The 16,711-nt window shown below is 34.3% G+C and overlaps 1 protein-coding gene across 3 annotated transcripts; it reads left to right on the top strand.

Moving 5' to 3' along the window:
• Positions 1-696: 696 nt before the first annotated feature.
• Positions 697-16,711, top strand: LOC128186331 (synaptotagmin-12-like). Of its 3 annotated transcripts, none has more exons than XM_052856130.1 (9): positions 697-853; positions 9,863-10,059; positions 11,086-11,236; positions 11,567-11,702; positions 13,065-13,194; positions 14,997-15,209; positions 15,563-15,686; positions 15,885-16,018; positions 16,321-16,711. In XM_052856130.1, the coding sequence occupies exons 2-9, from the start codon at positions 9,892-9,894 to the stop codon at positions 16,489-16,491; spliced, it is 1,227 nt and encodes a 408-aa protein (XP_052712090.1). In that variant the 5' UTR covers positions 697-853; positions 9,863-9,891; the 3' UTR covers positions 16,492-16,711. The 3 variants fall into 3 exon arrangements, with proteins under 3 accessions (XP_052712090.1, XP_052712091.1, XP_052712092.1); XM_052856131.1 differs by having other exon boundaries at positions 724-841; XM_052856132.1 differs by lacking the exon at positions 697-853 and adding an exon at positions 7,463-7,535.

Below are 16,711 nucleotides of genomic sequence, written 5' to 3'. Positions count from 1 at the left end.
TGAATTGCGAACTGCGTTCTATAGAACGCAGTTCACTATTCAATTGCATATAAGGCAAGCGGGCCCCTAATATGAATTCTAAATTTTGAATTGCGAACTGCGTTCTAGATAGAACGCAGTTCACTATTCAATTGCATATAAGGCAAGCGGGCCCCAAGTATGAATTCTTAATTTTGAATTGCGAACTGCGTTCTAGATAGAACGCAGTTCACTATTCAATCGGACTAAATTTTGAATTGCGAACTGCGTTCTATAGAACGCAGTTCACTATTCAATTGCGAACTATATAAAAACTAAACTGAAATCATTTTAGAACGATTGACAAACACGCTCTACAACATTATAAATATATATCGTTCGGCACCAATGTTAGCGCGGGGGAGGGGGGTGAGGAAGCTGGAATACCCGAAGAAAACTTGCGTGTCCAAGCGGGCGACCAAAATACCCTTTCTCATGCAACCTCTGCCACTCACTGGAATCGTACTCATTTCGCAGCGGTCACCGATAATCGAGTGCATTGCCAAAACTTGGACACCCGAACACAAATGCAGTCATTATATTTTTAGAATGAGCCGTTTAAAGAATACGGTGATCTAATTATTATCAATATAGTTCCCGACCATTTGTCATCTCATATCTTGATCCGCCCGCCTGTTGACACCATGCATTGATTTTACAACATGGAGTCCGGATTGGCTCATCGATCGATACAATTCCGCGATTCCAGCTTAATGAAGTTACCTCAGCAGTGTAAAAAATTCCGTCAAAAGCGTCACTGCGTGTTCCACATCCTACACAGGCTAGGGAAAGCAGGGGTGGATGCAAAGACATCTCTTCTCAGGTGTGCGAAAAGGTGAGTCTCAGACACCTGTTTCTGATGCTTACTTTAAAATGTTTTGATGATTCGGGTGATGCTCATTTTAATGTTTATTAAGAAAAATCGCGTGCATAGCGATAGTATTTTTGTATTGCTTTAATTTGATCATGTTCAACATTGAGTTTCTAAGACAAGCCTGGGACAGCAAGTAATGTTAGAGAAAATGATGGCTCTCTCTCTCTCTCTCTCTCTCTCTCTCTCTCTCTCTCAATCCGATGTATTGATATCTAAATCTTTGAATAGAATAATATACATCACCGCTTGGCTATGAATAATAATCAGAGATCTGCTCTGAATGATAATAGTAAAATAAAATACATTGTGGCGACCTAATTGGTCTTTGAAGGTTAAGTTAACCTTTAACAGTTTGAACAACGTGATTAATTTTGCATTCGTTTTTTTTTTCACCAATAAATCGATCTTTGTTTGTTTCCTGAAGTAGTTACGCAGTACTCAAGATATGAATAATTAAAGATCTACAGCGTACAAATCGTTTGTCCTGTGTACACACTTTGTCTGAGCCTATTCCTGCATCAGATGCATTTCTATATAGTAATTGGCTCAAGTTTCTCCCGGCCGTGGAGTCGTATGTACATTTGGCCGTTGAAACTATTCATAATCTATATGTAAGGAAATCTAAATAAGAGAGTTATAGCACAATGTAAACGTGTTAATCGAATAATCAATACGTTTATCTTATTTTTGGAGGGTGAATCCAAGATGTTATTGGTCTTTTCCAGATGAAACCTTCCCCACAAGAACGCTGTCCATCTTATCATACATACATATCTGGATTTATAATCGATATTGATAATGGAAAATAACGAACATCGGGCACATTATATAGTGCATTTCAAATTTTTGACTATGCATTGCCATATGTACTTCAGATTCCCTTGAGAGACCCTGTTTTCTGAAATAAGTCTGAGAAAAAAAGTGACTGGGGACGATAGCAATATCAAGGCAACTTTGTGAGCTGTGTCCTTAGATCGGGCTTTGAGGCAAATATTCCCCTCCATTTAAACTAAATCCCCCTAATTGCCACTAATTGTCGTATTTCGTATCGAGCTGAATAATCAAATGAACTTTGGAAATGATTGTGGTTCGGTTATTTGAAGTTAGATGCATATATTTGCTGGGCTGATTTCTCGTTATAAAATCCATGGACTTTTTGATTGTAATCAAAAGGTGTTTTATTATTGTACCACTAGCAAAACAAAAAGTCCATGCATTAAATATTTAGAGTTTTTGTATTTGGATTGAGGGGTTGAGATGCAAGAGTTCTTATCTGGATTTGTTTTCTTTGATTACTTGATTGGTGTTTTTTTTATCTAAATTGTTCGTTCATTCTAATATAGACTCTTTTATTTCTGCGTTTTAGAACCAAAACAGTGAAAATATCTCTTCGTTTTTATCACAATTTTTACAACCAAACCCAACATGCCTCATATAAGATCTAAGGCATTGAAGTGCATCATTGGTGTCCCGATTATTCATAGTCATCTCCCTTGAGATTTGATCATAGCGTTGGCGTAGATATTTTTGGCTTGCAATTTGTAGTTCAATAATGCAGTATGAACGGTCTTGCAAATAATGAACCTTTAAATTGATATAATTAATAGATATTGATTATATTTGCGGGTTTTGATACTTTATTGATCATCGCATTTTCAATCTCATTTTTTTTATCTCAGTAGTTTTTGAAGAACGCGACTAGCCGTTTGGAAGCATCTGCTTTATTGCGTGCCAAACATTCGTCATTTGAACGAAAATAAGTTTTAGTCACAAATACTTCATGTCAAAAAAGTATTGGTATAATATTACGTTGGGCGTTACTCAAACGAGGACCTTTGAAAATTGATGCCAATTATATGTGTACCAGCATTTTGTCACTTACTGTATTTGACTCGACAGAGTATCATATTCTCCTAAGTGTACATCTTTTGACGAGCTTGCATGTAGAATATTTGCAAGTGGTCAGTAATTCTCATATGTTAACGATTTTAAATGTTATACATGTAAGATAAATACTTTATTTCTTTTCTTTGATATTAACCCATTCAATCATTCAATTATTCGTTATTATTATTATTTTAGCTTACCTGAGCCAAAGGCGCAAGTTAGCCTTTCTGATCAAAATTTGTCCTTTGTCATTTGTCGTCGTTGTAAACTTTTTACATTTTTATCTTATTCTTCAAAACCACGGGGTGGAATCTTTCGCAGGTAGTGGAGAACTAAGTTTGTTCAAATCATGATCCCCGGGAATCGACTGGGGCCACAATAGGAGATCGAATTTTTATTTAGGAATATACATGTATGAAGAAGTTTTCTTTCAAAATCAAAAAAAAAAAAAATTGGTCAGAAAAAGAATGGAAGTATATTCAGTCAGTGAAGATTCAATTTTGTTCAAATCATTATCTTCAGGGGTAGGGTGGGCTACAATAGGGGGAATCAAATTATAACATCTGATTATAAAGATAAAAATTCTTTTGAAATCTTCTTCTAAAAAAAATGTGTTAACGCATTCTCTAAATCTCTTCTCAAAAACATTTTGAGCAGGAAAGCTGTAACTTGTGTGGGAGCATCCCGAACCTCCTCAGAGAGTGTAGATTCAAGTTTGTACAAATTATGATTCACGGAGGTAGGATGATCCTCTATGGAAGGGGTTGAATTTTTATATTGAAAAAAGTAGAGAAGAATTTTTAATCTTTAAAAATTTGAAAAAACCAAGATACACTCTACGTAATATGTTTTTGGGCATTTTGTATTTGACACTCTACAGACGGTCAAAGGCTTTTGTTGCTTAGGTGAGCGATGTGGCCCATGGACCTATATATACTGTTTAGTTGTTTTTTTTATTTGGAGAGGGGGTGATGGAGGTATTTACTGATTTTTGGGGTGGTTGGGTCATTTGTGTTTGCTCACTTAATAGTAGTATACATGTAAGAATTATGAAATACAAAATGCAGTTTACCCCGCGTTTTTGAATTCAACGGTTTTTTATTTAGTAAAAGTGTCGCATCAAATTTTGACTGCACAAAAACGTGCCTTCTGTTTGTTTGCCTTGTCCTAGCTATTGTTGGGAGCTGTTTGATGAGTGGGTGGAAATGCTGTCAGATTCTCAATACTAAACGGAATCCTAGTGATCACGTGACAGCGCGAATTGCGCGTAGGATGGGTAACATTTCAACAAGAGCTCCCTCGATCGATAGCTAGACAGTCAGTTAATTCTTCCAACTGTCACTTGACATTAATTGTTACCTGTAGTTCGGAAACATAATTAAGATTTTATATCACGAAACTGTCAGACTTAAAAGTATGGCGCTTTTCTTCTATCCCAGCATGCATTAGCTTAAGAGAAGCACTGGCTTGCGATCAATTTAAAGCGAAAAGAAATGAGAATATTAAATTGTATAAAAGAAAACACTTGAACCTTCAGATCTATTTATTTTAAGAGATCAGAGAGAAAGAGAGAGAGAGAGAGAGAGAGAGAGAGAGAGAGAGAGAGAGAGCACTTGAAGTCTTCCGACAGACCCTGGATAACCTCTCAGACCCATGAAGATTATTTGTTTTCGCACGCCAAATTTGAATGCCATAGCCATCTGCATGTAGAAGATCCATGTTTCTTTCTTAAATGAATCTAGGCTCGCTATGATTTAATACAATATAGATTAGTTTTCTGACAAATAGCCATGTCTTCCTCTTGTGTCGAGACTTACCATAGTTATTTTCAATTGGCTTGTTTATCGTCCGTCACGCGAGCAGTGCTGAAGACATCCAATCTCCACAGGAAAATAGATACATTATATGTTGTTTTGGTATTTGTTGGAAATATGTTGATTCTACTAAATTATCACTGCTGGATGGTAAATTCTTTCTCCTAATAAATATTCATATTCATTCTCTCTCTCTCTCTCTCTCTCTCTCTCTCTTTCTCTCTCTCTTGTTTTTCGGGGTGCATGGTTTGTTTTGTTTAAAAAAAGATGATATGTACATACTTGCGTATGTGCAACTACGCGCCTGATTGTCAATATTTAAAGGTTAGGGAGGAGTGCAACCCTACATAGTACAGGAGTTCATTACGGGACCTTTACATCTGTGTGTACATACTGACTGCAAAGCACGCCATTATAAGTAGATATGGAATATTTGAATGTCGCCATAGATCAAAGTTCATGGATTCCATCATTTCTACTTCCAAACGAATTTTTGTCCCCATGTATATTTAATATTTGGTATTGATTTTTTTTAAAATTTTTTATTGAATTGATGTTTGATAAGTTAAATATGAGGGAAATTTTTGTTCAGGGTAAGCGTGTTTAGAAAATCACTAACCTATCAACCTGTAAACTCTGTTATTTCACGAAAATAGCCTTTTTCAAAAGCATAACTACCAACGTACATGTATTAGACAAGGAATAAACATTTGATGTCGTCACTGATCACTCCTTGAATGTACTGACAAACATGAACTTGATAGTTATGATACTTGATCCACGGATACTTGTTCAATTAACTTTGTTTAATCCTGTTAAAAGGGAATATCAGCAAGAATTGCTGCATGAAGATATAACGCCATGTGTGAGTATCAATCTCTCCAATCGTGTTGAAAAAAGGTTTGATATACAACCACGCACAGTAATATGAAATACATTGCAATCCCATGATTCTTACTTCCTAAAAGTACTACACAAAGTAGTTGGTATCAGACTTACAAATTGTGATTAGTTGACAACGCTCACCCGGAACAGTTTAGAATCCCTTACTCTTCAACTGCTGTTCGAAACATATATAAGATATACAGTCAAACGTCGTTATCTCGAACTAGATGAAACTATTTAAAAAACTTCTAGATATCCGTTTATTCGAAATATAGAGGATAAAATACGTTAAAAATAAGTGGTTTGGACTTACAAATCACTTCACTCGAGATAACAGTGTTCGAGATATCGAAGTTCAACTGTATAATAGTAAAGTTAACGTCAAACTTACTCTTAAGGGGAAGATCAACATATTACGACCAAGTTGAATTTCTGTTCGTATTTGTTATGTACCTTTAAACAATTAGTTTTAAATAAAACTTCGTTATAAAAACTGTCGCTTAAAAAAATTCTTTGAAACTGGGCTAAGCGCAAAACGAGGAATGTTAAGTCAATGTCAGAGAGTAAAGTAAGAAGAATATGAGCCATTACAATCAAAGTATCTTAAACAGCTTCATTGAAACGCAGAACATTAATAGTAAAGTCAAGGTCAAAAGGAAAGTCAGGGTATGATAAACGCAGAAGGATTGAATGAATAAATGTTTATTTCTCTAAAACCATATCAATGGTACATGAGGTACAAAATCTTAACAAATGTACAAATGCAGGTCAAGTTAGGAAGAGTAAAGAGAATTAAATGGAGCTAATAATTATTTTTTGAACAAATATGGACGATTTTTATTGATAAATCAATGTCAATGGTAGTCATAAGGTTCCCAAATTTATATAGTGTTAACATTTGTTGAATATTTTTCTTCAATCAATTTATTGCGGAATTAAGAAAATGCCTGACGTTCCATAACATAGTGGTATTCGTAATAGACGGAAGACGAGGATGACTAACAAAATGAATCCCAGCCATATACATGGTAGAATGTAAAAATGATTGTAATTAATTGTGACTTAAAAATTGCTAGTAAGGACAAAACTGAATTGGTTATAAAACTCCTTATAAAGATGACTGTAGGCTGTCAGCCCACGTGCACACTCTGTAATCAGCAAGACACTCGGTCAGTCTCTTCAACACCTGATAATCATCTCCACTTAATGACGATTTATGATGTCAACGCCATTGAAATATGACATTACGTGCTTCTACTTTAACAACTAAACGCTTTGATGTTAGAAACGTTCCGAATTAGCTAGGATGTAGTACCTCTACAGTTTCTCACGAAATACACGTAGTACTAGTCTCCAAAGAAGAGGTTCCTCTCTCTTGGTGTTTATAATAGCGTCCTTGGTCGTGAAAGGAAACGTTTCTATGTGCTGGGAATGGTCGCCCTTCAGAGAGAAAGGAAAATCAATGTGATAAAACTAAAGCTGTTTCAGTGGGAACGAGATACTAAAACGGCGACAGTAAATGACAGAGAAGATTTCTCAGCTGATGCGGCGGATATCAAATGCCAACCGAGAAACCCCAACAGAGAGGGTAGGAGAATCTTCAATGGCAGATTTTGCTCAAAGTTCTATAGGTCTTCAAACGCATTGCTGATATCATTGCATCAAAGCCTTCTTCTGGTTTTGGTTATTTCTTGGAATTAATGAGTAGAAAGACAATCCCAGATATCATATTTCTTAATTTCTGCGGCTGATTTTTATTTGATTAAAGAAAGAGGTGTGTATGAGATATGAGAAAAACTTTGATAATTACATGTAAAAATGCGAACATGCTCTGATTACATTTCATTAGTACTTATTTCTGTACAAGATACTATTTCCGTAAGGAATGATGCCATATATCAGTGAACGTTGCTTATGGTTGTGAGAGGTTTTGATGCTGTCAGTATTTATCTGAATTATTTCATTTTTTGTTACATAAACGTAAGCAGTGGATTGGATCCTTGAGCCTTTACTTGATTAGGGACCTACAGCGTACAGACTCTCTAGTTAATGTACATGTATGTACTTTCTAGTATAAGGATCAGACATGACTAGAAATCAGATAATAATTCTAATTTCGAATACTATTAATTATTTTTTTAATTTGGCGAGTAACTTTCCCTGTATGTATTACAATTTGAACAGAGACAAGTTTCATGTTTACAAACAGAAAACAGTTTTTTGCAGTGCTGTTCCACTGATACACCTTACACCTATCCTCTGCCTGCTTCCTGTATTAATGGATGGATTTAACAATAGCGCCGGAAAAACGAGTTTAATCTCGCTTGTTATAAAAGATAATAAAACAAATAAGAATGTCATTTTCATAGGATGAGTGTGTAAGGTTTGCAGTGTTTACTCGTGAAGCAACGGATAAAGGGGATATTACTCCTTGCTTTATTTGATCTGAGATGATAGCCATGATGAATTGTTGCCCGGAAGCAATCGCAACTGATACTGAATCAGTAGCAACAGTAACTAAGTATTTAATCTCTGTCAGCAATGGGTCCTGTTCGTTTATTCTCATCTCTTGGATCAGAAGAGAACAAACAAATCGGACGCTTCCACTAAAGAGGATTTAGTTATATATAGCAATATGGTGAAAAGTTGGGAGTGAACCTATTTTAATTAAGAACTCGGTGGCCTTACAAGGCCCTACACAAAACATGAAATGCGGTTTTTATACCCTTATTTTACTTCTCTCACACTTTAATCCAAGCCCCTCAATTAATTTTTTTCTATAGCAAAAACACTGTATGAGACAGGCTTGGGGCGAATTACATTGTAAAGTAATGCATTACATTACCATTACTTCATGAATTTGGGCATTAAATTACCATTACCATTACTTGATTTTCTTGAAGTAATGCATTACATTACCATTACATGAGTAAAGTAATGCATTACCATTACCATTACTTTGTTTTTAAAAAGTAAAGCTCATAAAGAGTTTTTGCAAATGTTTCAAATATAAAACACTCTTTAACATATCTACAGGTTCATGCTCAGTATCAGGTTCAAATTCAATGACTATACAAGAGTCATTCTTTATTTGCTCAATACATATAATCATCTTGTGGCATTATGAACAACATATTACATAAGTAAAATTATATTTATAGACATTTGGCATGATACAATGTAGGATACGAAATAGAGACACAGAATTACATGCATAACAAAAAACAATTTAATTTACGGAATAATGTTGCGGTTATAAAAAGCTTAATAGAGATATTTATTTTCCCAGATTACACAAATCTTTATAATTTTGGACACTTAATTGTATTAATTCATAAACAGATGGTTTTCCCAGTTATATTTCTTAAGATACTGTATTTGAATCGTATTTCTTTCTACTGAGGACACTTTAAGACATAAGATTGATGTTGCACTTCATGATCAAAGTTTCAAAAGGGTTCATCTTTTAACTGCATCCTGTTAGTTTGAAAATCTTCCCAGCTATACTAAATAAATGTTTTACAGGAGCAGTCGAAGCTTCCCATAGGTTGGACTGAAAAGTACTGTTTGACAATCTTTATCTTAGGATATGAATCTTGTATTTTCTATCAGTCTAAACTAATGTACAGTGTACTTAATATACAAGAAAGAGAGAAAGAGAAAGTATAAGTAAGTAAAATTATTTTTTTTTAATGGGTAATAATATTGGAAGTGATATTGATTTTCATCATGGATGGACAGTGCATTCATTTTGCTTTTAAAGGTGCATGTCTGTCTCCTATTCTATTGGGACATAGCGAAGGGAAGGGGATTGGGGTGTTTAGCACTTCTTATAACAATAGATTGTTTTGATACTTAGATTATCCTGGGGGCATAGTGTGTTGTTGACACATTTCATATTGAAGTGCAAACTAATAGGAGTAAATTGTTTGAATGATTAAAAACTCTTAATAACAACACTCTTAAAAATGTTATAATGAAATTGTGCTGTTATATTTAGTAATATTAACAATTCAAAAATGAATTTTTAAAAATCTTTTTTAATAATACAATTAAAACATTTTTATCTCAAGAATTATTTCTTTCTTCTTAAAAAAATAAATTTAGTCAAATTCAACTATTCATTTATTCATCACGTTTTTTAAAGTGAACATGCATAAATGAGCAATGTAATGCAAAGTAATGCCATGTAATGCCAGCATTACACTAGATTTTGGAAAGTAATGAATTACATTACCATTACTTGTAATGCTAATTTTGTGGCATTACACATTACTAGCATTACTTTGAAAACATGTAATGCATTGCAATGCATTACCATTACATTTAGCATTACCCCAAGTCTGGTATGAGATAACAAACTTCACGTTTTCTTCTTTTGCAGGTTCTCGTTGACGAGACTTGGAAGAGACTATGAGTGATGTTGCCATAGCTTTGGTTGTGATAGTAATCGTCGTCATAGTAACGATCGTTGTCGCAGCGCTGATTCGTGTATACGGCATCTATCACCTGACATCTTGCTTCGCCTCATCTGAGGAGAAAGCGGGTCTGACCCAGCATGAACAGTACAATGGCTACATGGTACGTCACTATCGTCTGCTGGAATCGTCTGGCAGATGAGTATAAGTAGTCAAATACTTCATTCCTGTCAAGTTTATTGAATTTGTTATCTATGAAGTTCCACGATTCATTCACACCTACTGTTATATCATGGCTACTGTACGGGAACAGCCGGAACCGTTAGGGTTTTAACTTTTAGGTACGTGCAGAGGTCCACCATCGTGGGTTGTTTTGGGGGAATTATCGTTTTTATCTTTTTAACATTGCAACGTTTGAAACAAGGTTAAATTTCAACAGTTGTAGGTTCATGGTGTTTCATTTTCTAATTTACAACCGAGACTTTTCTGTGTTACCAATACATTGCAATAACAGCGTAAAATTACGTAAATATGTTCAATTTCATAATAACAGCGTAAAATTACGTAAATATGTTCGATTCCATAATAACAGCGTAAATTACGTAAATATGTTCGATTCCATTAATCGCTTACTTGATAAATTTACATGTATATTCATACGAGTACAAGTATTGGAAAGTTGTTTTAGGTATTAAATGTTCTGGTTCGAATCTTCTTGGTTAAACAATAGCACTAGGATCTCGGTTGATGTTTGCAAGATCATTTATTCCCGACTGTAATTTTCTGAGACTATTTTCATCAAGTTTTGACGCTAACCATATTAGTAAAACGCGGTTTCAAAGAAAACAGTATTTAACGAATTCATGCTTACAACGAATTTCATTCTCCTTGGTCTAAAATGATGTATTTATTTGTAAACGTATGGATATACTAAAGTAACAAATTATGTTCATAATGAATCGAAATCGTTTATCCCTTGGACCTTTTTATTCGCGGAATTTGCTGTATTTTTCAGTTTAAAAAAAATTACCGTGAAGACATTGGAGATTAGCTATGTACGGTTCGTAAATACAATTAATAATTCGTTTTTTATTTTCAGCTTAATCAAGTTATATGCCGTATTAATGAAGATCAGTTGTATTATGTTTGAACAATTTCAGCTAATTATTTTTTTATAATTGTAAAACAGGTCAATTCCGAATCGTCTGATTTTGTGCTGGACTCTAGTGGGAAGTACGTACAGTATGATAATGTGAACGATCCGGGATACAGACCAGCGGAATCACCGGTTCCGGATAGTGCTCGAAGCAGTCCCATCTCTGTGGGGAATGCATCCGTTGGTAAAAATAGGATTATTACTATGCATGCAATGAAAATTGCAATTATGATGCTAAAATCAAGTATTGATTATGTTGATATAAAAGACATTTAACATTTTAGATATTTTGATTCTCTTGATACAGTTCTTTATATGTATGATTGATGTTCAAATCTCAGTGTTCTTTTTGTATTTTTTCAAAATTTGTTTGGAGTAAACTTAATTATCGGAGACGTGCTTCATTAACTAAACCAGAAGAACAAATAATGCCGCATAAAACCTTGAAATTATTGCTCTCGTTCCTGTTTTATTGCTTATTGTCAGACAAATTTCAAATTGTTTCTATTTTTAGCGTCCGAGGCTGAAATGCCACCAGCGATTCGCCGAGCTGAGTCATGTGACAGCGTAGCGTCTGATTCATCCGTTTTGGAAATGCAACCGGATATGCCTAAAATAGGACAACTAGAATTCGCCTTGGAATACGACAGGTATTCAATAAAAACAATTGCATTTGATGCTGATAATGATTTTAAAATAACCAAACGTGTCCCAGTTTGTGTCAACCATTCTTTTTAAAATTATGTAGAAAAGTTATTTTATACCATGCATTGCTATAAAATAACTTGCTAATATTTGATAAGAAATTCATTCTAGATTTTATGCGATAATTTTCCTTTCCAAAATAATTTTTAGTGCTAATGCTCAGATTTCTCTGCTAAATTCCAAAAAATCTTCGCAACGATTCATGCATACATACATTGCTACGAATTACGTGAGAGCATTCAATAAAACCGACTCAGCGCTTCTGTAAATGAATGACAGGGCGTCACGCAGACGCAGACCGTGTTTTTCTTCAATTTGACAACGAACAAGACCGGAAGTTCACCAATACAGCGGAAAAACAAAATCGATACTTCCTGTCACTGTGTCGCAGAGCTAATGTTTCAGACATGGTTTTTTTGTTTGCATGCACCGTGGCCGATGTTTCTCTTGTTCCTGTGGAGACCGCTTCTTTTATACACCCCATCGATTACTGCTCCCTGTCACCCTCGAAACGTTATAGAATCCCCCACCTGTAATCTAAACACAGCGATGCCGTATGGGTTTAGCATTCCAGATTAAAATAACCAATTTTACTGAATGAAGCCGACTCAAGCATTGGGTAAAACTTAATCAGATCGTTGCTCTGTGGCATCGATCATTCACTGTCAGCATCACGTACATTACAGATTCTATCTAAGCGGATGTGGATTTTGTTAAGTCATTTATCTCTATTCGCGGTGATTTATTTTCGCGGGTATTTTCAAATTATGTAACGTTTCATTTGTAATTCCAAGATTTATATATAAACTAATATTTATTTTGACTCAAAGGGTATGCTATACTAGTTACTGCGTACTTGTTTCGAAATTGCATGTATCATGAAACAAAGCCTTTTATGATATTATCTCATTTCATAATTCTGGTAGATTGTGAAAAAATACATGCTTATAATCAACATCAATTTGCTGGGGTTTAGTTTGTTGTATATGTTCACTCTAATACACTTACAAAGCTTCAATATTACAAAGATCTCAATTCGGATACATGAAGTAAATGACCATATGTGTCAAAATGCAAAACGGAAGGGGATTCTCTCTACCAATCGGCTTCACTATCATACTTGGCCTCAGTGTAGCTATCAAAACTAAGCCAATCTGCCGTAAAAAATCTGTCAGTTTCTGTTAATGAAGTTATGTCTTTGTGTTCAATAACATACTATGCTTTAATAATATATAAAAACTATGCATGTTTATATTATGGTATGCATGAAAAATTATACGCGATGTATTTTTTTTTTTTCATTTTAGAGAAGTTTCAGAGTTGATAATTAGCATAATTCAGGCACGTGATTTATCACCCAATCAGTACTCGGGTACACTGGACACTTACATCCGGGGAATTCTTCAACCAAAGTCAGACGCCAAATTTCAAACAAAGGTAAAATAGAATGTCTTACCTCACATTATATATGGTTTTCTTTAGTGTCTTATCTGATGATATTACACAAAATACTGCAACAACAAAAATCTAGCTGTTAAATAACATAAATTACTTTTTATTATTTACGTAAGACCTGGCCCCAAAACCGTAAGCAAAAAATGAATAACAGGCTAAAAACACATGTATTCATATACGATTTAAAAAAAAAATGTTATCCATTTTATTGATATTCATGCATATAAATCAACTATAGAATTTCGCTTAAATTTTTCAATAGCATTTTAAAAATGGAATGAATCTAAAATGTTGACTTTAGGCTATTCTCAGCTAATGGTCTTAGAGGAGGCTGTGACATTTTATTCAAACATGATAAACTCCATTGAAATCCGTTCAAATTAAATCATTTTCTGTAATTTTGAAGTTTTCAAGATTATTTTATATGGTAAAGATTATAAAGTACGTATGCAAAATTTGTAAAGACAATTACATCTTTGTGCATAGAAATATGCTCGATTGGACATAAAACGTGTTGCAATAAATCAATTAACGCCAACAAAAAGTGTAAGGCCATGCTGTATATGGATCATAATTGCCCATAATAGTTAAATAAGACTTGATACACTGCATCAGTGTTCGCAGAACTTGCTGTATTGATCTGATTGTCGTTAACTGAAAATGGAAATTTGATTTGAGTTCCACAATCGTCGAAGGTGAGCGTTGCCGTGTGTCAAGTCGCATTAGTTTTTCGGTCTTTTTATGAGCGGATTGTCAGAGTAATTCAATTTAGAATCTAGAATATTTTGCAACTTTTTTTTGGAATAGTTCATTATCCCTGTGATATTCCTTGTTAAAATCCAGTAAAATTTCATATCACTCAAGAAAGGCGTTTATCTAAAAACAATTTGATTCCGAGATGAGAAGATTCAATTTTAACGAGGCCGAGTACAGAACGAGTACGCACGCTTTCGCGCAGCGTTTCATTTGTATTGTGACGTCATCTTTTTGCTTTGTTGACGCCATGGCGTGATAGTTTCAACTGCAGATATTTAGCAAAATTTGTTGAAAATAGCTCGTTTGATGCGTAAAATTGATATTATATTGTGGAATAAACATAAATGTCTCGAAGTATAAGCTATATTTGGGCTCGGGTCGAGAACGTGAAGAGGGTTTAGCAAGCCTAGCCCTCTGTCACGTTTTCTTAACCCGCCTAAATATAGCTTAATTCATATATTTCAAGACAGTAACCATGTATTGTATATTAATTAACTTATTATGTGATGTTTCATATTTATTTATTACTTAAATGTGTCTGAATGTTTTACATGTAATAATACAATAAAGATCACCATTTCCGTCTTTGACAAATAAAAAATAGCCATTATCTGGCAAACTGGGAAATTGGGCATACAAAAAACAACTTTGATAAGACCCCAGGAACAAACCAGGAGGTAATTTTTTTTTTTTTATTTGACCATTTGATGCCTTTAAGCAATAACTTTAATACGTAGAACAGAAAAGGAAATCCCTAGGGCAGAAGTTTAAAAAAAAAGGTAAAAAATGTGCAAAATTGATACCTTTCAAGCAAAATCCCATAGGGTCCTATGTTAAAAATTAACAAACTTTGAGATGACCCCTTAAACAAACGGTGTGGTAAATGTCTTATTTTTTTATCTTAAGATAATAATTATATCAGTAGAAACTCATGTAAAAAATTTCATTAAAAAATCTAGGTCCGAACAAATTAGACCCGGCCTCGTTAAATTGATCGAATACCATGACATCCTTTTCAAATTTTCTAGGTTCAGAAAGGAACAGTTGATCCAGTTTTCAAGGAGAGATTTCTCTTTGGGATTGATCCAGATGATGTTCCGAATAGAGTAATTCAGTTCCAAGTGTTCTCCGTGGACAAATACGCTCGACATAAAGTCATAGGAGAATCCGAAATACGCTTAGGAGATATCGATCTGCGCATGCCCATAAAAATGTGGCTAAACCTGAGAGATATTGACGAGGTGAGACCAATATATTGGAGTTTTTCTTCTTGAATTTTTCGAACACGTCCATTTCATGCAATATGCTATATATTGCATATTCGAGAAATGAACACGAAACTTTCAACAACTTAGCTTGCACAAAACATCGTAAGAATATGATGAACGTATACTAGTATTAAGGTGTGATAATTGGCAAAAAAATTAATTATAGTTTGTCCAGAAAAATTATGCTTGAATATTTTACGGACCTAATGCGTTATTTCACTGGGATCTGGTACCAACTCAATGAGTAAGAGGAACAAAGAATTATTTGATAATTATATCTCGTACTAATTAAAGATGTTGGTTTAATTCTGCTTCTGTCTTTACAGAAACCAACGGAATATGGTGATATCATGTTTTCGCTGAGTTATCTCCCCACAGCTGAGCGGTTAACGATCGTAATAGTCAAAGCCAGAAATCTCAAATGGGCGGACCCAGCCCGAGATTCCGGGGGTAAGGATGTGGTTTGTTTTATTATACGCTTTTGCTTTGAACATAGAACAGAGATAACAAGGCGTTATATATCTGTGTACGTTCTTTCGCTTTCAATTTACATGTAACCTTGGTATAATGGCAAAAACCGTCAAGTTGGCTGTATCCATGTATTTCAATTTACTTGTATTAACATGATACATGTATCTTCTTTTTCAGATCCTTTTGTTAAAGTTTATTTGATGCAGAATAATAGAAAAGTGAGCAAGAAGAAAACGACGATCAAACGAGGGGAGAGGAATCCTATCTTCAATGAAGCCATGATTTTCTCAGTACCTTCATCCACTTTGTCTGTAAGGACCACAGTCTTATAATAAGTTGCCTAATTTCATCTTATTGGTATTAATTAAGTGTTTTACTATTTAGCATTCATTTTGCAAGTAATAACAAAAATCTCAAAAATGATTTATGCTATAACTTACTCACTTATTGGGTTTATAATAACAACCTTGCATTAAAGATTGTGTCTTTTGTGACTAATCATACTGAAAAGGGTGGTCGCTCAAGACGAAAATGCTGTGCATACACCTAAACCGTGTTTACTTAAAATGATGTAAGTGCATATCTCTAAATTGAAAGTATCGGGTTTTTTCAGACCGTACAATTAAGAATAACTGTGGCGGAACATATCATGGACGGGAAAACGCCATCTTTGGGCCACGTGATTGTAGGTGCTAACACTTCCGGTACAGAACTAACGCACTGGAATCAAATGATTTCCTCGCCTAGAAAGCCTATAGCCATGTGGCACTATTTACGGAAATAGCGTGGAGACTGCTGTGTATTGCTATTATCACATCATATTTTATTGTTTTAATAAGATTATATATACGTACACTGTATATCTCGTTATGTATTTAAAGGTTTATCATAGCGTTATCATTTTGTGTTATTTTGTCATTACATAATTATATTATATGATTTATCATTTTATCTTTCATGTTATATGTAAATAAGTGTTTTGAATAAATTTTGATTTTAACATT

This window comes from Crassostrea angulata, chromosome 5, assembly GCF_025612915.1.
Source record: "Crassostrea angulata isolate pt1a10 chromosome 5, ASM2561291v2, whole genome shotgun sequence".
Taxonomy (NCBI): Eukaryota; Metazoa; Mollusca; class Bivalvia; order Ostreida; family Ostreidae; genus Magallana; species Magallana angulata.
This window is presented reverse-complemented; position numbering and strand designations above follow the sequence as displayed.

What these genes read in the sequence shown, in the direction of transcription:
- LOC128186331 (XM_052856130.1), top strand. Translation starts at nt 9,892, where the DNA reads ATGAGTGATGTTGCCATAGCTTTGGTTGTGATAGTAATCGTCGTCATA. An exon ending in AACAGTACAATGGCTACATG is followed by an intron (nt 10,060 to 11,085) that starts GTACGTCACTAT and finishes ATTGTAAAACAG; the next exon opens with GTCAATTCCGAATCGTCTGA. An exon ending in ACCTGAGAGATATTGACGAG is followed by an intron (nt 15,210 to 15,562) that starts GTGAGACCAATA and finishes CTGTCTTTACAG; the next exon opens with AAACCAACGGAATATGGTGA.